Below are 23,488 nucleotides of genomic sequence, written 5' to 3' on the forward strand. Positions count from 1 at the left end.
GAAAATGAAGAAAGGTCAGGATAAGCCCCTGCATTCCCTCTTACACTGGGGCACGTACACTGGGAACACTTGTTTTCCTCGCTCTTACCAGACTCGGAAGGAGAGTGAAATTTTGGTACGCCTGGGAGGATTTGTTACCCAGGCCTTCTCTGAACTCTCTTGGTTGCTTTTACTGTCACACCTAAAGAGATGCTGATTTCTCCTGGGATTTCTGTGGGAACAGGCCACATTACGCCTGATAGCATAAGCAGGACAAGCTGCCAGTAATGCCTTCCAGGATTGGTTAATTCTCCACCTCTTGGTCTTATGAAGGTGGGAAAAGTGGATAGAAGGGAGAATGGAAATTTAAGAGGCAGGAAGGAGTTGCTGAAACTTCTGCTTCCTGTCTTTGAATACCATGAGGGAGCTCACAGCCAGGTTCAAGACCCAGAGAGAGCAAGATGGAAGGCTCCAGAAAGGGCTGGTATAGAAACATTCTGATGATATAGGCAGATGAGTTAGTTGAAAGAGCCCTGAAGGGGGAAGCAGAATGTCCACATTCTGCCTTCATTTTGGGCTGGCCAAACGTCATGTTGTCTCCTCCTCTATCTACACAATGGGACAGTGGCAGCAGCAGATCCTTCCAGTGCTGTCCTCCTATTTTGAGTGGTTAAGGAGTCTAGAAATGACCTGTAGGTCTCAAAAAATGTCATTATATAGCAAGGAGTCCATGAAGGTTTGCCACTGGTAATTAAAGGAGGCATTGGCACAGACAATTCTTTCTGTTTCAGATGGTTCCATTCAGGTACTGCACTGAAAGAGGGGGATGGGACCAGATAATCAGACAGCAACTGAGATTCCTTTGCTACCACATCAATCCCTAGAAGACAGTGGGGATACGAGGGACAATGGGAAGGAAGCAAGAAATGAAAGAGGATGAAGAAAACAAGAGTCCTATAAGTCAAAAGAAAAAAACACTGTCCATGTGGGCAGTGCATTGGCAAGAAGAAGATGGCGGAAGGGTGGAACAAGACTGCAAGGAGGCCAAAGCGGATCAGGGAATCATCAACTGATTAGCTGATGAGGGAAGCTAGGCGGGGAGGCCTGTAGAGTGACATACTAGACTTACTCGGTCTCCTGGCTGGAGAGTAAATCATCAATTCAGTTGTGCAGATGCTAGTGGACAGGGCTGGACAGTCGAAGTGGTACTAAACCCAGAGCCTGGGTGGAGCCAGCTGACATGGAGGACAAAGGAGGAAAAAAACCAGAAGTTATAACGGGCGAAGGAGAGTCAGAGAGCCTGGAAGATGTGTCTGAAGAAGCAGCAGCATGGATCGTGGTTCAGGAGCTGTCAGGTGACACCTGCATTTGGTGACCCTGGGCTGCTTTGGAAGCATGCAGATCCTCCGCTGAGGGTAGTGTCTGGCGCTCCAGAGATGGCTCTAGTTGTAGAGGAGGAGGTGAGAGCTGATGGGCATGAGGGACCAGAGCTATCGGAGGCAGAGGGGATGGAAGTAGAAATCTCTGGTTTGGCAGAATGACTACTGGTGTCTATGACTCACCTGAGGTTTAGATATTTGTCCAGAGGTGACTGGGATTGAAGAGGAAAGGATGGGGCTTGATGAGGACAATGGCCTAAGAGCTGTTATAGTATTGGGAGCATCGATGAATCAGTTGTTTTGGAGAGATAAATGGTAGCGGTGAAGCACTGAATTCCTCAAATGGTAGAATGAGGGCAACAGGCCAGAACCTCACAAGGACGTGGAACCCATCAAGAGTGGCCAAGGAGGTATCAACAGCAAAAGTAGAACCAGGCAAATCAGAAATGGCCGCGTAGAGAGTTGAGTGTGATGGAAATTGTCACAGATTGTCCAGAGACCAAAATGGTGGAGAATTCTTCAGGACTTCACGTGGAACAGCATTTTTATTGGCCGTGGTGGCAGAGGGAAGAGTTGAACCAAAGAGTAAAACAAATCTAATGTTTTGTGTAGCTAGTGGGTACTCTGGGATGGGATGTGGGTGTTTGCCCAGAGATCAGGGTAGCAGAAATTAATTCACCAGGACCAGATGGGAAAGAATTTGTGTTCCCAGTGGTATAGAAGGTACCTGGTGGATCTGTAGGATCTGATGAATCTGAGAGGGTTGTGGAGGGGCGGGTTCCACAGTAAAGGGCAAATGTATTTCTTCATCTCCAACTAGAGTAGAAATGATTCTCCTGAACTTGAATTCCATTTGGGAAGGGTGACATAGGAGGTCACTCAAGGATGGGCCTGCAGGATGGACAAACCCTCCTGGGAGAATTCCAGTTGTCTGCACCAAGGTGTCAGGGCCAGCACTTCCATCTTCTCTGGTAGAGAAGGTTCCAGAGGAAAGGGTCGATTCAGACAAATCACACCTGCTTCTGAATACAGAGTTTGATCCAGTGGGATTTGCAGCACTCATGTGTCCAGTGGCCAGGGTATTGGTAGAAAATATGACAGGACTGATGGGGTAGAAGCACTTGTTCTACAGGGAGAGGCTGTGTTTTGATGACTCTGAGATGGCTGAGGAGATGGTAGGTTCCTCCAGAATGGACGTGTCTGACGGCCCTTCATCTCCACACTAGGACATTGTCCACTCCTGCTACTTCCAAACACACTTCTGCTTGTGGTGAGCTCAGTCAGCAGGTCTGCAGGAACAGCCTCAAAGGGCCGGGTTTGGAGGGGGGTACACTCCAGGATGGCTGCCGAACAGCTGTGGGAACTTGTGCAGTAGATTTCTGAACTCCCATCTGCCCCTAGAAATGTCTACCCTGCTCCCTCGAGAATAATCTACAAGAGAAGCCAGGTGGAGACCTGGGATGTCTTCAGTCACGCAGCCCTGGATGTACCTTCAGCCCTGCTACTAAGGCCTGTGTTCCACCCAGCAGACATCAGCAGGGAGTGCAACCTGGCTAGGGCACGTCGGCTCCTCCAGGACCCTACCCCAAGCCCCAACCCACTGTCGTGAGTGGAGAGGCTTCCTGGCTTTCCAGTGTCAGCAAGCAATGCCGCCTTGCACCTACCTACATCTCCCTGGTTGCTGCCAAAGCATGGTATAGTAGATTGACTGTGTGCCCCCAAAAGCTATATTCAAGTCGTCAGAGCCAGTTCCTGCCTAGGTCTTACTGGTAAATAGATCCCTGCATAACTGAGGTGAGGATCTCAAAATCAGATTGTCTTGAATTTAGGGGGCCCTAAGTCCAAATACTGGCATCCTAATAAGAGAAAGGAAGAGACTGAACACACACACACAGATGGCCACGTGAAGACAGAGCCAAGAAGACCAGGAGGCACCAGTAGCTGAAGGAGGCAAGGAAGCCTCCTCCCCTAAGAGTCAGGAGGGCCCTGCTGATACCTTGATTGCCGACCTCCAGCTTCCACAGCTGTGAAAGAATAACCTTCTGCCGTTGAAGCCACCACGTTGGTGGTGGAGGTGATTTGCTGCAGCAACCCTGGAAACGCGCACGTGGGCAGCCCCAGTCAGTGAGTGGTGAGGAAGGTGAACTGGGGAGCCACACGGCTTGGCCTCGAATCCTGGCTCCTCCACTCAACGGGTGGGTGACCTTGAACAACTGGTTACTATCCCTGTGCTTTGCTTTCCCCAGGTATAAAACAGAAATAAGTAACAGCACATTTTTTCTAGGTCAGTAGAGTTAAATGACGAAAAAGACATTACTGAGAACAGCGCCTGGCACATAGTAGGCCCGCAGTGAGCATCAGCAGTACCCAGACCCCAGCATCAGAGTCACTTCCCAAGTGCCTATACCCTCAGGGCTTCGATGATCAACATTCGGCGCTCTCTGGAACTCAGAGAGCAGTTATGCAGTTATGCACGGCTGTGTTCGCTGAATGAGTAGGTTTCTTTACTCGCTGAGCAAAACAGCACTTCCCGTTCATTGCTTGGTGCTTACATCACACACCTTCCAAAGGTGCCGCTTCACCTACTGGGGGCAAATCTGTTCTCACCGTCACCCACTCTTACCTCACTTTATACATATTGAACATGTCCTTTCCCAGGACCCCAACAAAGACCTCATCTGTCACCCCGACCACCACAGGCCTGGAGAAGGCCCAGGCTCCAGGCATGGCAGGTCCTGATGTAAGTATATTGGCCTTCTGAGATTAGGGGGTCAAGGTCCCTGACCATCTTCCTCCAGGCCCAAGCCCCCAACATCACAGGTGGCAAATCCACCCAGCACCCCCACTCACTGATGGAGAAGCTCCTCTGCTCCACCCACTCCCTAAGAAAGTGGGTCCCCCATCTGTGTTCTCTGTGGGGGCAGTTGTGGCCCCGGATGGCTGCCCACAGGTTCTTTCTTTCCTTTCAGGCCCTCCTAGGCCTCCTACTTTTCATCCAGAAGCCCCTGTTCTCCACCCAAGGGAAAGGAAGACATGCAGCAGCCTCTTGTACAATAAATGCTGTATTTTGCTCACAGGGAGAACTGGCCACCCGCTGGCTGCCTGTCCCTAAAGGGCACCTTCCTACAAAGAAAGTTAAGGACTGGTGGGCTCAGAGAACACTGCAGGGCTGGGGTGAGGATGGAAGAGGAAGGGGGAGGAGGAGCAGGAACAGGGAAGGAAATGGGAAGGGAAGGGAGAGCTAGGGAGAATCAGGGGAACCTAACCCACCTCAGGGCCCCACTTCTCATCCTTGGGACCCAGGACAACCCACGTCCCACTCCCACCCATGTCCCACTCCCACCCAGGGTGACTCAGGGGTGTTTATGGGGGAGAGGAAGGGATGAAGCTTCAAAATAGGGCCAGGGCTTGGGGAGCACCAGTTAGGGGGGTCCTAAGATGCAGAGGGTATCTGTGTCTAGCTAAGGACAGGGATATGAGGGGAGGAGGGGGGATTTAGGACTGGGGCACTGGAGGGAGGGGTAGAGATTTAGGGCAGAGGGAAGGGGAGATTAAGGAAAATGGAGGAGATTTGGGGCTGAGGTCTGGGCTATACGGGATGATTTAAGGAATCGGTCGGGGGGAGAAGGTTTAAGGATAGGAGCAAGGGAGGCAGCGCTGAGTTACATAAGGAGCGACGGGGGCTGCGGGCTGGCTACAGGGATGCTCACAGGAAACCAGAAACTGAGGTCTGAGTCTGGGCAGCGTGTGGGGTTTGGGGATCTGAGAGAGGCCATTAAGCACAGAGTGGAGACTGGAAGGTGGGCTGGGACAGAACTGATGAGTACATCTGGTCTGCATGGTTACAAGGATCAGGACAGCTGTGCCAGTTTACAGGTGACTGGCCTAGGGTTCCACAGCAGGAGAGCTCGGATTGGAACTGGGTTTCCAGGTGGATTTCACTCTAGTAGGAGAAGCATGGGTCAGGGCATGGTCTGGTTTTGCCCAAGGAAGCCAGGAGTCAGCTGCGCGAGTCTGGGCCATCTCTAGTAATGAAGGCAGAGCAGAGAGCTCCTGCCCACCATCTGGGCAGGGTGGAGGGGAAGTGAATCTGCCCCTTCAGGGCTCACAGCCAGGATGAGGTCACCTCGGGTCTCTGGATGTGCACCTGCCAGAGTGCGTGAGAAAGGGAGTGAGAACAGGGGCCATCTGCTGGTGTGGGCCGGAGGTGACTGCCTCCTGGTGTGGCCCATGCCCCTGGCCTGCCCTTTGCCCTCTCACCTTGACACTGGTGTCCACTGTCTCCAAGGCCACCTGGGTATTTTCCTGGTTGACTACAGAGAGAGAAAAGAGGGGTGAGAAGGGAACAGGGGAGAGGCGCACAGGGGAGGGAAGGAGAGGTGAGGAAGGCAGGGCCTCCAGGGCTCCTAAGCACCTGCGAGGGCCAGGACCTTCCTCAGCAGGGGCCTGGGGAGGCATAACCAAGCTCCCTGGCCCGAGGGGGAAGCTTGTCCTGGGCTAGGGAGATTGTCCCGTCCCACCCCAGCCTCAGCGGTGCCCAGAGCAGCCCTTGCCCACGTTGGCCAGAAGGAAACACTCACCTGTTCCTTCATCCTCGAAGCCCAGGTTTGTAAAAGTCCCAACGCTGCCCTCATCCCACGTGTCAAACCACGTCTCGTCCTTGTCCAATGCCCTGGGTTGGGATACCAGCGGTCAGGGGGGCCAGCCCTCGGGGCACCCCCTGACCACACCACCTCAGCCCCAGCCTGCTCACCAGCCTTTGCCTTGGCGGCCTCTCTGCTGAGAGCGCGAGCGCGCGAGGTAGACGCTCACCAGCGCCACCAGGAGCAGCAGCAGCAGCGCCCCGACGGCCGCCAGGCTCCCGACCAGCGTCCTCCAAGGGACGGCCACCTCGCAGCGCGGCCCCGAGAGCCAGTGTGTGTCGGTAGAGAAGCACCTAGACCAAGAGGTCACAGGTCACAGACCCCTCCCTTCCCGGGGTCAGCTCCACCGGGGGGCCACAGCCAGGCCCACCCGGCAGAATCGCCTACTGGGCGGGGGGCGGGGCGGCGGAGGGACAGGAGTTTGGGGGCTGGAGAGGCGGGGTGCGGGGGGGAGGGGAGCGGGGTAGGCGCGGGGGGGGGGTGGGCTGGGTGGGCGCGGCCTGATGACGGCATGTTGGGCGGAGCTCCGTCCGGGCAGTGGGCGGGGCCTCACCGACAGGTAGGCCCGGTCCTCTCCAGAACGCACTGGCCCTGGTTACAGTCCAGCGTGTGGTCCAAGCCCGACGTACAGTTGGTGACGCAGCGGAGCCGTTTCTCCTCCACCAACGGGAAGTAGAAATCCTCAAAGCCCTCGGCAGCGGCTCGGCGACAGATGGCTGCGGGGTGAGTAGAGAGTTGCAGAGAAAGAGACCTGAATCCACTACTCAGCCGTGCAAAGACTGCATTAGCGATGGCGGGTGGGTGCGCAAGTCCCCCGGAACCCTCACCCACTGCTCACCTTCCCAGACTGCGCCCAGGTGGAAGCTACTGAAGGGCCGGAAAGGGCGTCCCGCGTGGGCTACATCACTGGCCTCCCCCAAAGGGTTCCCCCTGCTCCCCAGGGAGCTTCAACGGGCACATGTCCCCAGTCGGTGGGGTCATGGACACCTTTACCCTTTACCTTGAGGGCTCACTGACGAGCTGACGCTGTCGTTCACCTTGATGGAGTCAGGCTTAAAACACAGGCCTAGAGAGACAAAGGCACAAGTGAAATTGGAGGAGGGGTACAAGGAGTGAGGCCAGGAGAGCAGGGTTGGTGTGGGGAGGGCCAGAGGGCTTCTGTCACCATGGGGGAGTGTGGACCAGTCACAAATGAGGTTCCTTTGATGTCCCTGGTCACCCCTGAATTATCAAGAGTCTTAGGTCATTCCAAAAACCTTGAAGAGAACCGCCAGGGACCTCCTTCCCAGCACCCAGGTTCTGGCAAGCACCTCCTTAGCCCCATCCTTGACCCAGCTGACTGTGGACACCTCTCGTGTCTCCTGGAGGTACCAGAAGGCCCCTGTCTGTGCTGGGATAGTCTAGGACAGTGGCTGTGACCCTAATCCCTCCCTCCAGCCTGGGGTCCCCAGCCTTGCTCACTCTGGTCGTTGCAGCCATTCTCCTCCAGGCTGGAATGTTGGAGCTCCTCCCTGAGCAATGTCTTCATCTTCTCATATTCGCTCTCCAGCTGGGGGCTGAAGGGCATCTCCAACAGGACCAGGTAGTCCACCACGATGCTGCCATTCCTGAATGGATGAGGGGATCAGAAAGCCTTAAGCGTGCCCAGACATGAGACCCATTGATCCCCAGACGAGCATCTTCAGCACCAACAAATAGTGCAGGGCAAGAGGAGGTTGTGGAAAGAAGGAGGCAGAAGCAGTGTGTTTGGATTCCAGACACGTTATGTTCAGAAGGGGCTGCCAGCTTCACTGATTGGCAGCTTGACATGGTAGGACCAGGAATGACTGACAGTCTCCTGCACTGCATCAAGCCATTACCAAACTAGGCCCCTGGGCCCTCTGCCAACCAGAGAGACCAGCTACTGTCCAGAGAGAAGGCTTCCCATCAGCCCTCATGCACCATCTCTCCACATGTCTTATGCAATCTTGTATTTCCTCTGTGCTTAAAGAGGAGCAGGGGCGTCCCTCCTACAGAGAGACAGATCCAGGAAATGATTGCACGATTCCCCATATAGTGATCTGCTTGCATCCTCACTCTACCCTAGTCTTTATGAAATATGAAAATTTCAAAAGTGCAGGATGAGGTCTCCAATCTTCCCTCCATCCCCTTCCCCTCCTGACATACCTCCACAGCCCAGAGATGTGTCCTACCTCAGGGACAGGATCTCCACACCCTTGAACTCTGTCACATTTTGATAAATCTTCTGCATCTAAAACAACAAGGATTCTGGGCTCATGTTTGAATCTCCAGGTATGAGGGTAGCAGCGCCAAGCTCAGCGCCTAGAGAAGACCCTTGAGTTCCCTCCCTCGTCCCTCACCTGAGCCTGGAAGGTGTTGTTGAAATCCTCATAGGCCTTGGAAGTGTTGTCGTTGAGGTCCGAGGAGAACTCCTGGTCCACAGACACCTCCATGCCCACTTCAGCCTGCACAGTGTCTGCACAAGTATGTCCAGCTCTGGTCACCTCACTGTCAGTTCCTGTCTGATATCACCAGCACCCCAATCCAGGGGCTCCCCACTGGCCCCTATCCTAGTTTCCTGAGGACTTACTGGACGGCACACAGGAGAGAGGTGGGAATTCTGGGATGAGTTCTCTCAAGATGAAGGAAACAAAGGAAGTCAGGTCATCAAAATCTGCCTATGGTCACTCCCTGTCTGCTCCAGTGGGAGCCAGCATAGTGGCTCCATGGCTGCCTGTGTCCTAATCCCCAGAATTTATGTTACAGTACAGGACAAGCAAAATCAAGATTGCTGATGGAATTAAGATCACTAAATTCTTAAAGATTACAGAATGGTGAAGACAGAGGGTTCACCTCCCCACAGATACAACAAATCACCATCTATGTTAAAGAAAATGTTCCTCAAAAAGACCTGAAGACGGGAGCATCAGATTTTCACAACAAAATGTGAAAGAAAATGTCTTTGACTATAGGAAAAGTCAAAATACAGTTTCATCTGGAATGCAACCAGGGCACCATGACCTAAGAGAGGAAGAGACTGCAATGATAAGGAACTTTTGGTGGGGAGAGGGAGGAAAATGGTGACTGAAGGACTTTCCCCTGTACTGGAGACCCTATTACCCTAGGAATTGCACTCGTGAGTTGCAGAAAATGGAAGGCCTCATTCTGGAAAACAATAGGACTGTGGAGGGGGGTCAGTGATCTGTGGCTGAGCCAGGGCCAGAGAGCAAAACATCCCACATGTCTGAGGCTGTGCGGTGGGTGAGAAGATTCACCAGAGACAGAGTGGGGAACAGAACAGGCAGACTGAAATACACTGCTGAGGGGAGTAGTGGGCGAGACAGGAGAGGTCTGCTGCACCATGTGGGTAGCTCCCTCGCTGGGGAGCGAACTCTCATGCTACTGAGGCTGCAGATAGATTCGTAGTGCTGTGCTTAACCCCTTGTGCCACCAGGGAGGCCCTCCAATGTTATCTTTTAAGGAAATGGAAAAATAATTCTAGGATTTATATGGAATTAAATAGCTAAGAGACCCCAAATAGCTAAGGCAATCTGGAGAAAAAAGTAAGAAATATAGAAGTGTCACAATACCTCACTTCAAACTATACTGTAAATCAACAGAAATTAAAACAGTATGGTATTGAAATAAAAATGGACACATGGCTCAGTAGAATAGACTCAAGTACCCAGAAATAAGCCACACATATATAGACAGTTAATCTGTGACATAACTGTACAATGGAGAAAGGAAAAACTCTCCAACGCATATTGTTGGGAAAACTGGACAGCTACATGCAAAAGAATGAAATTGGACCACTCTCTAACTCCATACACACAAATAATTAAGAATGGATTAAGGGGAACCTCCCTGCTGGCACAAGGGGTTAAGCATCAGTACCATGGGGCAATCTGCAACTACTGCAGCACAGGTTCGATCCCCAGCCAGGGAGGTGACCCACATGGTGCAGCAGACCTCTCTTGTCTCGCCCACTGCACCCCTCAGCAGTGTATTTCAGTAAACCCACCTATTCTGCTCCCCACTCTATCTCTGGTGAATCCTCTCACTCCCTGCACCGCTGCCCTATACCCCAGTTCTCGTATGCATAAATAAATCTTAAAAAAAAGAAGGGATTAAGGACTTGGATGTCAGTTCTAAAATATAAAATACATGATATCTGCTATAGATATGGCTATAGGAACTCAACCACAGCAAAAGAAATGAAAGCAAAAATAAATGAGACTATATCAAATTTTAAAAAGCTTCTAAACAGCAGAAGTCAGTAGAGAGCACAACAGCCTACTCAATGAGAGATTAGCACATCTTATATCCAATAAAGGGCTAATACATCAGGTATATAAAGAACTAATACAATACAACAACAACAACAAAAATAAAAAGCAAACAAAATGGGGGCTGAAGATCTGAGTGAACGTGAGACTTACCCAAAGAGGGCATAGAGATGGCCAAAGCACGAGAAAATGTTCATTGTCAATATTAGGGAAATGAACATCAAAACCACTAGTAACATTTTAGAGATGATGTGGAGTGGAAAAAACCCTCATGCTGTTGGTGGGGATGTAAATTGGTGAATTTCAGAAAACAGCATGGAGCTTCCTCCAAAAAGTAAAAATCAAACTACTGTATGACTGAGCAATCTCACTCCTAGGTATATACCTGAAGAAAAGAAATCATTAACTCAAGAGTTGGAGGCACCCCTATGTTCATCGTGGCACTATTCACAATAGCCAAGAAATGGAAACAACCTAAGTGTCTTTCGATAGATGAGTAGATAAAGAAGATGTGGTATATATACACAGAAGAATACTATTTGGTGATAGAAAGATGAAATTTTGCCATTTACAGCAAAGTAGAAGGAACTTGAGGGGATTATGTTAAGAGAAATAAGTCCAACGGAGAAGGAAACATTGGATGATTTGCACCTATATTTGGAAAAAGGAAACAAGGTGGATGAACATATGAAACATTTAAAAACAGAGGATTCTGACAGTAAAGGTTACCAAAGGGGAAGGGTAGAGGAGTAACATGGAGGGGATCCAAAGGATGAGTTTTTTTTTTTATATTTTGTTTATGAAGTTTTTTTAAAAGAATGCAAATCCACTGACTTTGAGAGGGGAAAATTAACACTGATTATCCAGGTGGGCCCAGCACAATCACAGGGGTCCTTAACAGAGGAAGACGGAGGCAGGAGAAGACAGAATCAGTCAGGTGAAGATGTGACCCAGTCAGGTGAAGATGTGACCATGGAAGAAAGACACAGAATGGGCGATTACTGGCTTTGAGGATGGAGAGAGGGGACTTAGAGACAAGGAATGTAGAAGGCTCCAGACTTGGAAAGGGAGAAGAAATGGATTCTCCTTTAGGGTCTATGGAAAGAAGCACAGCCTACTGACACCTTGATTTTAGTTCGACAAAACCCACGTCAGACTGCTAAATATCCATAAAGAGATAATAAATTTGCATTGAAGGTTTGTGGTGATTTGTACAGCAGCATTAGAAATTAAAAACCCTGGGCCTCCCCCGTGGCGCAGCGGTTGAGTGCTGGGTTGCGAAGCTGCCCGCAGCCTCTGCAGGGCGGGTTCGATCCCCGGCTGCTCCCCAGCCACCGGAGGAGGGTCCCGCATGGCGCGCAGACCTTTCCTGCCACCCGCTGCTCCCCTCAGCAGTGTACTTCAGTCCTTCTGCCTCTTCTGCTCCTCGCTCTGGCTCTGGTGAATTCTCTCACTCTCCCGCGCCTCTGACTGTACCCAGTGCTTGTATGTATAAATAAATAAATAAATAAATCTTTAAAAAAGAAATTAAAAACTCTTAATGAAGTCCAAACCAGGAGGCGGTGTCAAAAAAGGCCCAGCCACCTCCTTGTCATAAGGGCAGAAAGAGGAATGATCTAGGCTCCTGGAAACAAAGGCAGGGATGGCTAGATAAGCCAAGATGGCTTGGAGGCCAAGGGGCCTCCTAGTCAACCAGATTGGGCCCAGGAGTGTCACTGTGATTTCCCAGGAGAAACTGCAGAGGGAAGGGCTCTGGGAACTCACCTAGCTCCATCTGTTCCACAGCCAACTCACAGCGGGTTCCATAGAAGGTGCTGGGACACTGGCACTTAAGGCCATCCCATTTACCCCCATTCAGGCACTTGATCTCCTGCAGTTCACAGTGGTCCCCAGAGAATTCTGGGGGGCAGAGGCAGCGGTCCTGCATCCAAGTGCCACCATTGTCACAGGTACCTAGGCAGCACAGGAAGAAAAGGAAGTTCAGGACAGGGCCTGACCTTGGTAACATGGGAATTTAGCAGGGGAAGGAGGAGAGAGGCCAAAGGCAAGAAGTCCAACCTGGAGTAGTAGTCAGCCGAGACTGGGTGGTCATCTTAGTAGTGGTAGAAGTGGTCCTGGATGATGTGAGGGTAGTGGGAGACTGAGTGGTGCCCACCGTTGTCTCTGGACTCCTGGTGGTGGGTGAGGTGGGACTTGTCACCTTGCTTGAAGTCATTACAGCAGTTGTAAGGTTGCTGCTTGGTGTTGTAGTCAGTGGGGGACTAGTGAAATTCGGCACATGGGGCGTGGTTACAAAGTCAGTACTTGTCCAGGTCCCACTGGTGGGGCTCTGTGTGCTCATCACAAGGGTGCTACTGGGAATGCCCCCAGGGGTGATGGAACTGGGAGCATCTGTTGTAATGGTAGTTGGGCCAATTGTGGGAACTGAAGTAGAAGCTTCCGAATGTGCAGGAAATGTACATGTGATGGCAGAACTAGAGGAGGCCAATTCAGTAGTAGAGGTAAAGAATGATGCTGGGAGAGTAGACATTGAAGTAACCTCACTACTACGTTCCGTCTCTATACAAATGGTGGTGGGAGAAGTAGGGACTATTGTAACTGATATGAACTCTGGACATGGGGTAGTAGAAAGAGTAGTAATAAAAGGTGTGCTGGTTGTTTCAGTAAAACTAGAGCTTGTATCAGGGGAAGTTGGAGAAGTTCTACTAGTAAAAGAGTGTGTGGGAGTGGCCATGGAAGTGACAGAGGACGATGGAGTTGCTGTACTGGTCATAGGTTGAGAAGTAGAGTAAGTGGTACTGGTAGCTATAGATGTAACACTGGTGAAAGACACAGTTGGGGAGGTAACCATTGTGTGTGGGGAGGAGGGAATGATGGTACTAGAAGATGTAGTTATTGCACTAGTACTAGTACGCATATAAGGAATAGGTGGTAGGAGTTTAGGGTTCTGAATATTGGTAAATGCAGCTGTAGGAGCTGTGCTGGTCATCAGAGTACTGGTAGATGTGGTCATAATACTGGTCATAGTAGTAGCTGTTGTCAGGGTTGTGGAGACTGTGATCGTGGGAAGGGTATTGGTGATGGGTGTTGTCTTAATGGTGGTGGATGTGGTCATTGGAGTGATCTTGGTGTTGGTATTCAAGGTGGTGGTGGATGTGATAGTAGGTGGGGTCTTGGTTGTGTTGGTTGGTATTGTGATGGAAGTGGTAATGGGAGGGGTCTTAGCAGTGGTAGTTGAGGTTGTGGTGGATGTGGTAGTTGGTGGGGTCTCAGTTGTGGTGGTTGTTTTGGTTGTGGTGGATGTGGTGGTGGAAGGGGAGGTAGTGGTTGTTGGTATTGTGTTGGATGTGGTTGTGGGCGTGGTCTCTATGGTGGTGGTTGTCAATGTTGTGGTGGATGTTGTGGTAGTGGGAGGAGGTTCTGTGGTAGTGGTAGTTGGGGTTGTGGTCGATATGGTCATGGAAGAGGTTTCAGTAGTGGTGGTGGTTGTCATTGTTGTGGATTTGGTAGTGGGTGTGGTCTCAGTAGTAGTGGTGGTTGTAATTGTGGTAGATATGGGAGTGTGAGGGGGGGTTGTGGTTGTTGGGGTTGTGTTGGATGTGGTAGTTGGCAGGGTCTCCATGGTAGTGGTTGTCAGTATTGTGGTGGATGGTGTTGTGGAAGTTAGTGTGGGTTGTGTGGTAGTGTTAGTTGGAGTCGTGGTGGATGTGGTAGTAGGTGGAGTCTCAGTGGTATTGGTTGTTGGTGTTGTTGTGGGAGGCGAGGTAGTGGTTGTTGGTGTTGTGTTGGAAGTAGTAGTGGTTGTGGTCTCTGTGCTGGTGGTTGTCAGTGTTGTGGTGGATGTTGTGGTAGTGGGAGGAGGTAATTTGGTAGTGGTAGTTGGGGTTGTGGTAGATTTGGTCGTGGAATGGGTCTCAGTAGGTGTCGTTAGTGATGTGGTGGTTGTTGCCATAGTTGGTGGTTCTATGGTTGTGGTAGTTGTGGTTGTGGTGGATGTGCTAGTTGGTGGGGTCTCAGTACTGGTGGTAGTTTTAGTTGTAGTGGATGTGGTAGTGAAAAGGGAGGTAGTGGTTGTTGGTAATGTGTTGGATGTGGTAGTGGGTGTAGTCTCTGTGGCGGTTGTTGTCAGTGTTGTCATGGATGTTGTGTTGGGAGTAGGAGGGGGTTCTGTAGTAGTGGTAGTTGGGATTATGGTAGATGTGATAGTGGTTGGGGTCTCTACAGAGGTGGTTGTCCGTGTTGTTGTGGTAGTGGTCGTGGGTGGGAGTTCTGTGGTGGTAGTAGTTGAGCTTGTGGTGGATGTGGCAGTGGGAAGGGTCTCTGTGGTTATCAGCGTTGTGGTGGATGTTGTTGTGAGAGGGGTTTTCGTGGTTGCCATTGTTGTGGATGTGGTAGTGGGTGTGGTCTCAGTAGTGGTGGTGGTTGTAGTTGTGGTGAAAGTAGTAGTTTTAGAGGATGTATTGGTTATTGGTGTTGCAGTGGATGTGGTAGTAGGCGGGGTCTCTGGGGTGGAAGTTGTCAGTGTTATGGTGGATGTGATAGTGGGATGTGAGATAGTTGCTGGTGTTGATTTGGAAGTGGTTGAGGACGTGGTAGTGGTGGTTTTGGTTGTGGGTGGGGTCTCAGTCATGGTGGTTTTAGTTTTGGTGGATGTGGTATTATGACAGGAGGTTGTGGTTGTTGGGGTTGTGTTGGATGTGGTAGTAGATGGGGTCTCCATGGTAGTGGTTGTCAGTATTGTGGTGGATGTTGTTGTGGAAGTTGGAGTGGGTTGTGTGGTAGTGGTAGTTGGTGTCATGGTGGATGTGGTAGTAGGTGGGGTCTTAGTAGTGGTGGTTGTCAGTGTTGTGGTTGCTGTTGTTGTGGGATGTGAGGTAGTGGTTGTTTGTGTTATGCTGGAAGTGGCAGTGGGCATGGTCTCTGTGGAGGTTGTTGTCAGTGTTGTGGTAGATGTTGTGGTTGGAGTAGAAGTGGTTTCTGTAATAGTGGTAGATGTCAATGTGGTAATGGTAGTGGTCTCAGTGGTGGATGTTGGGCTTATGATGCATGTGGTAGTAGAAGGGGAGGTCGTGGTTGTGGGTGTTGTGTTGGAAGTTGTAGTGGGTGTGGTCTCTGTGGTTTTGGTTGTCAGTGTGGTGGTGGATGTGGTAGTAGGAAGAGTTTCTGTGGTAGTGGTAGTTGTGGTCATTGTGGTTGTGGAAGGGTTCTCTGTGGTGTTAGTTGTAATTCTTGTGGTGGTTGTTGTATTGGGAGATGTTTCTGTGGTAGTGGTCATTGTGGATTTGGTGGATGTGGTAGTAGGCAGGGTATCAGAAGTGATGATTGTTGTCATTGTTGTGGATGTGTTAGTGCTCTCAGCAGTGGTTGTTGTGTTTGTGGTGGGTGTGGTAGTAGGAGGGGAGGTAGTGGTTGTTGGTGTCGTGTTGGAAGTGGAAGTGGGTGTGGTGTATGTGGTGGTGGTTGTCAGTGTTGTGGGGTATATTGTGGTAGTGGGGGGAGGTTCATTGGTAGTGGTAGTTGGGGTTATGTTAGATTGGGTGGTGGAAGAGGTCTCAGTAGGTGTTGTTGTCGATTTTGTGGTGGTAGTTGTAGTGGATGGGGGTTCTGTGGCAGTGGTAATTGAGGTTGTGGTGGATGTGGTAGTTGTTGTGTTCTCAGTAGTGTTGATTGTTGTGGTTGTAGTGGATGTGGTAATAGAAGGGGAGGTAGTAGTTGTTGGTACTGTGTTGGATGTGGTAGTGGGCATGGTCTCTGTGGTGGTTGTTGTCAGTGTTGTGATGGATGTTGTTGTTAGAGTTGAAATGGTGTCTGTAATAGCGGTTGTTGGGATTGTGGTGTATGTGGTAGTGGGTGTGGTCTCTGTAGAGGTGGTTGTCGGTGTTGTGGTGGTAATGGTCGTGGGTGGGCGTTCTGTGGTGGTAGTAGTTGAGCTTGTGATGGATGTGGCAGTGGGAAAGGTCTCTATGGTTGTTAGTGTTGTGGTGGATGTTGTTGTGTGAGGGGTTTTTGTGGTTGTCGTTGTTGTGGTAGTGGGTGTGGTCTCAGTAGTGGTGGTGGTTGTATTTGTGGTGAAAGTAGTAGTTGCACTGGATGTAGGGGTTCGTTGTGTTGTCGTGGATGTGGTAGCAGACAGGGTCTCTGTGGTGGAAGTGGTCAGGTTTGTGTATGTTGTTGTGGGAAGGGTTTCGGTGATAGTGGGAGAAGTGGTAGTGGTGGTAGTGGGTAGGGTCTCAGTAGTGGTGCTGGTTGTCATTGTTGTGGATTTGGTAGTGGGTGTGGTCTCAGTAGTCGTGGTGTTTGTAGTTGTGCTGGATGTGGTAGTGTGAGAGGTGGTAGTGGTTGTTGGGGTGGTGTTGGATGTGGTAGAATGTGGGGTCTCCATGGTAACGGTTGTCAGTATTGTGGTGAATGTTGTTGTAGAAGTTGGAGTGGGTTTTGTGGTAGTGGCACTTGGTGTCATGGTGGATATGGTTGTAGTTGGGGTCTCAGTAGTGGTGGTTGTCGGTGTTGTGGTGGCTGTTGTTGTGGGGCGGGAGGTAGTGGTTGTTGGTGTTGTGTTGGAAGTGTTAGTGGGCATGATCTCTGTGGTGGTGGTTGTCAGTGTTGTGTTGGGTGTTCTGGTAGTGGGAGGAGGTTCTGAGGTAGTGGTAGTTGGGGTTGTGGTCACTGTGGGTGTGGAAGGGGTCTCGGTGGTGGTGGGTATCATTCTTGTGGTGGTCGTTGTTGTGGGAGGTGTTTCTGTGGTAGTGATTGATGTGGTTTTCGTGAATGTGGTACTTGGCAGGGTCTCAGTGGTGGTGATTGTTGTCATTTTTGTCAATGCAGTAATGGTAGTGGTCTCAGTAGTAGGTGTTGGGCTTGTGGTGGATGTGACAGTAAGAAGTGAGGTAGTGGTTGTTGGTGTTGGGTTGGATGTGGTAGTGGGCATGGTCTCCCTGGTGTAGTTATCAGTGTTGTTGTGGATGTGGTAGTGGGAAGAGTTTCAGTGGTAGTGGTAGTTGGGTTTGTGGTCATTGTGGTCGTGGAAGGGGTCTCTGTGGTGGTAGTGGTCATTCTTTTGGTGGTTGTTGTTGTTGGAGATGTTTCTGCAGTAGTGAGTGTTGTGTTTTTGGTGGATGTGATAGTAGGCAGGGTCTCAGTAGTGGTGACTGTTGTCATTGTTGTGGATGTGGTAGTGGTAGTGTTCTCAGTAGTGGTTGTTGCACTTGTGGTGGGTGTGGTAGTAGGAGGGGAGGTAGTGTTTGTTGGTGTTGTGTTGGATGTGGTAGTGGGCATGGTATCTGTGGTGGTGGTTGTCAGTGTTGTGGTGAATGTTGTGGTAGTGGGGGACGTTCTGTGGTAGTGGTAGTTGGGGTTGTGGTCGATGTGGTTGTGGAAGGGGTCTCTGTGGTGGTGGCTGTCGTTGTTGTGGTTGTTGTTGTTGTGGGAGGGTTTCTGTGGTAGTGGTTGTTGGTTTTGTGGTGGCTGTTGTAGTAGGCAGTGCCTCAGTAGTGGTGATTGTTGTCATTGTTGTGGATGTGGTAGTGGTAGTGGTCTCAGTAGTGGTTGCCATTGTGTTTGTTTTGGGTGTGGTAGTAGAAGGGGAGGTAGTGCTTTTTGGTGTCGTGTTGGAAGTGGTATTGGGTGTGGTGTCTGTGGTGGTGGTTGTCAGTGTTTTGGTGGATGTTGTGGGAGTGGGGGGAGGTTCATTGGTAGTTGTAGTCGGGGTTGTGGTAGATTTGGTGGTGGACGGGGTCTCAGTAGGTGTCATTGTCGATTTTGTGGTGGTAGTTGTCATGGATGGGGGATCTGTGGTACTGGTAATTGAGGTTGTGGTGGAAGTGGTAGTTGTTGGTGTCTCAGTAGTGGTGATTGTTGTGGCTGTGGTTGATGTGGTAGTGGACAAAGAGGGTGTGGTTGTTAGTATTGTGTTGGATGTGGTAGTGGGCATGGTCTCTGTGGAGGTAGTTGTCAGTGTTGTGGTGGATGTTGTTGAATTAGAAGTGGTTTCTGTAACAGTGGTAGTTGGGATTGTGGTGTATGTGGTAGTGGGTGTGGTCTCTGTAGAGGTGGTTGTCAGTGTTGTGGTGGTAATGGTCGTGGGTGGGGGTTCTGTGATGGTAGTAGCTGAGCTTGTGATGGATGTGGCAGTGGAAAGGGTCTTTGTCATTGTCACTGTTGTGGTGGATGTTAGTGGAGGCGTTTTCGTGGTTGTCATTGTTGTGGATGTTGTAGTGGGGTTGGTCTCAGTAGTGGTGGTGGTTGTATTTGTGGTGAATGTGGTAGTTGCACTGGATGTAGTGGTTGTTGGATTCATTGTGGATGTGGTAGTAAGCGGGGTCCCTGTGGTGGTGGGTGTCTTTGTTGTGGTGTATGTTGTTGTGGGAGGGGTTTCCTTGGTAGTGGTGGTTGTGGTTGTGGTGGTTGTCATATAGGGTGGGTTCTCAGTAGTGGTGGTGGTTGTCATTATTGTGGATTTGGTAATGGGTGTGGTCTCAGTAGTCGTGGTGTTTGTAGTTGTGCTGGATGTGGTAGTGTGAGGGGAAGTCATGGTTGTTGGGGTTGTGTTGGATGTGGTAGTAGGCAGAGTCTCCGTGGTAGTGGTAGTCAGTATTGTGGTGAATGTTGTTGTAGAAGTTGGATTGGTTTGTGTGATAGTGGTACTTGGTGTCATGGTGGATGTGGTAGTAGGTGGGGTCTCAGTAGTGGTGTTTGTCGGTGTTGTGGTGGATATTGTTGTAGGATGCAAGGTAGTGGTTGGTGTTGATTTGGAAGTGGTTGTGGGCATGGTCTCTGTGGTAGTGGTTGTCAGTGTTGTGTGTGTTGTGGTAGGGAGGAGGTTCTGAAGTAGTGGTAGTTGGGGTTGTGGTCACTGTGGGTGTGGAAGGGGTCTCGGTGGTGGTGGGTATCATTCTTGTGGTGGTGGTTGTTGTGGGAGGTATTTCTGTGGTAGCAATTGATGTGGTTTTCGTGGATGTGGTACTTGGCAGGGTCTCAGTGGTGGTGATTGTTGTCATTTTTGTCAGTGCAGTAATGGTAGTGGTCTCAGTAGTGGATGTTGGGCTTGTAGTGGATGTGACAGTAGGAGGTGAGGTAGTGGTTGTTGGTGTTGGGTTGGATGTGGTAGTGGGCATGGTCTCCCTGGTGGTAGTTATCAGTGTTGTTGTGGATGTGGTAGTGGGAAGAGTTTCAGTGGTAGTGGTAGTTGGGTTTGTGGTCATTGTGGTCGTGGAAGGGTCTCTGTGGTGGTAGTGGTCATTCTTTTGGTGGTTGTTGTTGTTGGAGATGTTTCTGCAGTAGTGAGTGTTGTGTTTTTGGTGGATGTGATCGTAGGCAGGGTCTCAGTAGTGGTGACTGTTGTCATTGTTGTGGATGTGGTAGTGGTAGTGTTCTCAGTAGTGGTTGTTGCACTTGGGTGGGTGTGGTAGTAGGAGGGGAGGTAGTGTTTGTTGGTGTTGTGTTGGATGTGGTAGTGGGCATGGTATCTGTGGTGGTGGTTGTCAGTGTTGTGGTGAATGTTGTGGTAGTGGGGGGACGTTCTGTGGTAGTGGTAGTTGGGGTTGTGGTCGATGTGGTTGTGGAAGGGGTCTCTGTGGTGGTGGCTGTCGTTGTTGTGGTTGTTGTTGTTGTGGGAGGGGTTTCTGTGGTAGTGGTTGTTGGTTTTGTGGTGGCTGTTGTAGTAGGCAGTGCCTCAGTAGTGGTGATTGTTGTCATTGTTGTGGATGTGGTAGTGGTAGTGGTCTCAGTAGTGGTTGCCATTGTGTTTGTTTTGGGTGTGGTAGTAGAAGGGGAGGTAGTGCTTTTTGGTGTCGTGTTGGAAGTGGTATTGGGTGTGGTGTCTGTGGTGGTGGTTGTCAGTGTTTTGGTGGATGTTGTGGGAGTGGGGGGAGGTTCATTGGTAGTTGTAGTCGGGGTTGTGGTAGATTTGGTGGTGGACGGGGTCTCAGTAGGTGTCATTGTCGATTTTGTGGTGGTAGTTGTCATGGATGGGGGATCTGTGGTACTGGTAATTGAGGTTGTGGTGGAAGTGGTAGTTGTTGGTGTCTCAGTAGTGGTGATTGTTGTGGCTGTGGTTGATGTGGTAGTGGACAAAGAGGGTGTGGTTGTTAGTATTGTGTTGGATGTGGTAGTGGGCATGGTCTCTGTGGAGGTAGTTGTCAGTGTTGTGGTGGATGTTGAATTAGAAGTGGTTTCTGTAACAGTGGTAGTTGGGATTGTGGTGTATGTGGTAGTGGGTGTGGTCTCTGTAGAGGTGGTTGTCAGTGTTGTGGTGGTTGTGGTCGTGGGTGGGGGTTCTGTGGTGGTAGTAGCTGAGCTTGTGATGGATGTGGCAGTGGAAAGGGTCTTTGTCATTGTCACTGTTGTGGTGGATGTTGTGGGAAGCGTTTTCGTGGTTGTCATTGTTGTGGATGTTGTAGTGGGGTTGGTCTCAGTAGTGGTGGTGGTTGTATTTGTGGTGAATGTGGTAGTTGCACTGGATGTAGTGGTTGTTGGATTCATTGTGGATGTGGTAGTAAGCGGGGTCTCTGTGGTGGTGGGTGTCTTTGTTGTGGTGTATGTTGTTGTGGGAGGGGTTTCCTTGGTAGTGGTGTTTGTGGTTGTGGTGGTTGTCATATAGGGTGGGTTCTCAGTAGTGGTGGTGGTTGTCATTATTGTGGATTTGGTAATGGGTGTGGTCTCAGTAGTCGTGGTGTTTGTAGTTGTGCTGGATGTGGTAGTGTGAGGGGAAGTCATGGTTGTTGGGGTTGTGTTGGATGTGGTAGTAGGCAGAGTCTCCGTGGTAGTGGTAGTCAGTATTGTGGTGAATGTTGTTGTAGAAGTTGGATTGGTTTGTGTGATAGTGGTACTTGGTGTCATGGTGGATGTGGTAGTAGGTGGGGTCTCAGTAGTGGTGTTTGTCGGTGTTGTGGTGGATATTGTTGTAGGATGCAAGGTAGTGGTTGGTGTTGATTTGGAAGTGGTTGTGGGCATGGTCTCTGTGGTAGTGGTTGTCAGTGTTGTGTGTGTTGTGGTAGTGGGAGGAGGTTCTGAAGTAGTGGTAGTTGGGGTTGTGGTCACTGTGGGTGTGGAAGGGGTCTCGGTGGTGGTGGGTATCATTCTTGTGGTGGTGGTGGTTGTTGTGGGAGGTATTTCTGTGGTAGCAATTGATGTGGTTTTCGTGGATGTGGTACTTGGCAGGGTCTCAGTGGTGGTGATTGTTGTCATTTTTGTCAGTGCAGTAATGGTAGTGGTCTCAGTAGTGGATGTTGGGCTTGTAGTGGATGTGACAGTAGGAGGTGAGGTAGTGGTTGTTGGTGTTGGGTTGGATGTGGTAGTGGGCATGGTCTCCCTGGTGGTAGTTATCAGTGTTGTTGTGGATGTGGTAGTGGGAAGAGTTTCAGTGGTAGTGGTAGTTGGGTTTGTGGTCATTGTGGTCGTGGAAGGGGTCTCTGTGGTGGTAGTGGTCATTCTTTTGGTGGTTGTTGTTGTTGGAGATGTTTCTGCAGTAGTGAGTGTTGTGTTTTTGGTGGATGTGATAGTAGGCAGGGTCTCAGTAGTGGTGACTGTTGTCATTGTTGTGGATGTGGTAGTGGTAGTGTTCTCAGTAGTGGTTGTTGCACTTGTGGTGGGTGTGGTAGTAGGAGGGGAGGTAGTGTTTGTTGGTGTTGTGTTGGATGTGGTAGTGGGCATGGTATCTGTGGTGGTGGTTGTCAGTGTTGTGGTGAATGTTGTTGTAGAAGTTGGATTGGTTTGTGTGATAGTGGTACTTGGTGTCATGGTGGATGTGGTAGTAGGTGGGGTCTCAGTAGTGGTGTTTGTCGGTGTTGTGGTGGATGTTGTTGTAGGACGCAAGGTAGTGGTTGGTGTTGATTTGGAAGTGGTTGTGGGCATGGTCTCTGTGGTAGTGTTTGTCAGTGTTGTGTGTGTTGTGGTAGTGGGAGGAGGTTCTGTGGTAGTGGTAGTTGGGGTTGTGGTCATTGTGGGTGTAGAAGGGGTCTCGGTGGTGGTGGGTGTCATTCTTGTGGTGGTTGTTGTGGGGGGTGTTTCTGTGGTAGTGATTGATGTGGTTTTCTTGGTTGTGGTACTTGGCAGTGTCTCAGAAGTGGTGATTGTTGTCATTGTTGTCAATGTGGTAATGGTAGTGGTCTCAGTAGTGGATGTTGGGCTTGTGGTGGATGTGGCAGTAGGTGGTGAGGTCGTGGTTGTTGGTGTTGGGTTGGGTGTGGTAGTTGGCATGGTCTCCCTGGTGGTGGTTGTCAGTGTTGTTGTGGATGTGGTAGTGGGAAGAGTTTCAGTGGTAGTGGTAGTTGGGGTTGTGGTCATTGTGGTCATGGAAGGGGTCTCTGTGGTCGTGGTGGTCATTCTTCTGGTAGTTGTTGTTGTGGGAGATATTTCTGTGGTAGTGAGTGTTGTGGTTTTGGTGGATGTGATAGTAGGCAGGATCTCAGTAGCAGTGGTTGTGCTCATTGTTGGGGATGTGCTAGTGGTAGTGGTCTCAGTAGTAGTTGTTGCACTAGTGTCAGATGTGGTAGTAGGAGTGGAGGTAGTGTTTGTTGGCGTTGTGTTGGATGATATGTTGGGTGTGCTCTCTGTGGTAGTGGTTGTCAGTGTTTTGGTGTATGTTGTGGTATTGTGGGAAGGTTCTGTGGTAGTGGTAGTTGGAGTTGTGGTCGATGTGGTTGTGGAAGGGGTCTCTGTGGTGGTGGTTATCCGAGTTGTGGTGGTTGTTGTGGGAGTGGTTTTTGTGGGAGTGGTTTTTGGTGTTGTGGTGGCTGTTGTAGTAGGCAGGGTCTCAGTAGTGGTGATTGTTGTCATTGTTGTGGATGTGGTAGTGGTCTCAGTAGTGGTTGTTGTTGTGTTTGTGCTGGATGTGGTAGTAGGCGTGGAGGTAGTGGTTATTGGTGACGTGTTGGGAGCGGTAGTGGATGTAGTATCTGTGGTGATGGTTGTCAGTATTGTGGTGTATGTTGTGGGAGTGGAAGGAGGTTCTGTTGTAGTGGTAGTTGGGGTTGTGGTAAATTTGGTGGTGGAAGTGGTCTCCATAGGTATCATTGTCAAATTTGTGGTGATAGTTGTCATGGATAGCAATTCTGTGGTAGTGGTAATTGAGGTTGTGGTGGATGTGGTAGTTGGTGGGGTCTCAGTAGTAGTGATTGTTGTGGCTGTGGTGGATGTGGTAGTGGAAGGAGAGGTACTGCTTGTTGGTATTGTGTTGGATGTGGTGATAGGCATGGTCTCT

At 50.2% G+C, this 23,488-nt stretch overlaps 1 protein-coding gene across 1 annotated transcript; it reads right to left on the bottom strand.

The window, feature by feature from the left end:
* Positions 1–4,409: 4,409 nt before the first annotated feature.
* LOC119242328 (mucin-3B-like) lies at positions 4,410–21,366 on the bottom strand. Its single transcript, XM_054693919.1, has 15 exons — positions 21,117–21,366; positions 19,681–19,959; positions 18,446–19,062; positions 17,621–17,724; positions 12,349–17,147; positions 12,055–12,243; positions 8,362–8,477; positions 8,194–8,252; positions 7,463–7,608; positions 7,002–7,067; positions 6,555–6,717; positions 6,112–6,294; positions 5,939–6,030; positions 5,619–5,671; positions 4,410–5,505 (listed from the first exon to the last, which is right to left on the bottom strand). Exons 1-15 carry the CDS (start codon positions 21,364–21,366, stop codon positions 5,464–5,466), a joined length of 7,158 nt encoding a protein of 2,385 aa, XP_054549894.1. The 3' UTR covers positions 4,410–5,463.
* Between the last annotated feature and the right edge of the window lie 2,122 nt (positions 21,367–23,488).

Source organism: Talpa occidentalis, unplaced genomic scaffold, assembly GCF_014898055.3.
Source record: "Talpa occidentalis isolate TD23 unplaced genomic scaffold, MPIMG_talOcc4v2.1 talOcc4.12, whole genome shotgun sequence".
Classification (NCBI taxonomy): Eukaryota; Metazoa; Chordata; class Mammalia; order Eulipotyphla; family Talpidae; genus Talpa; species Talpa occidentalis.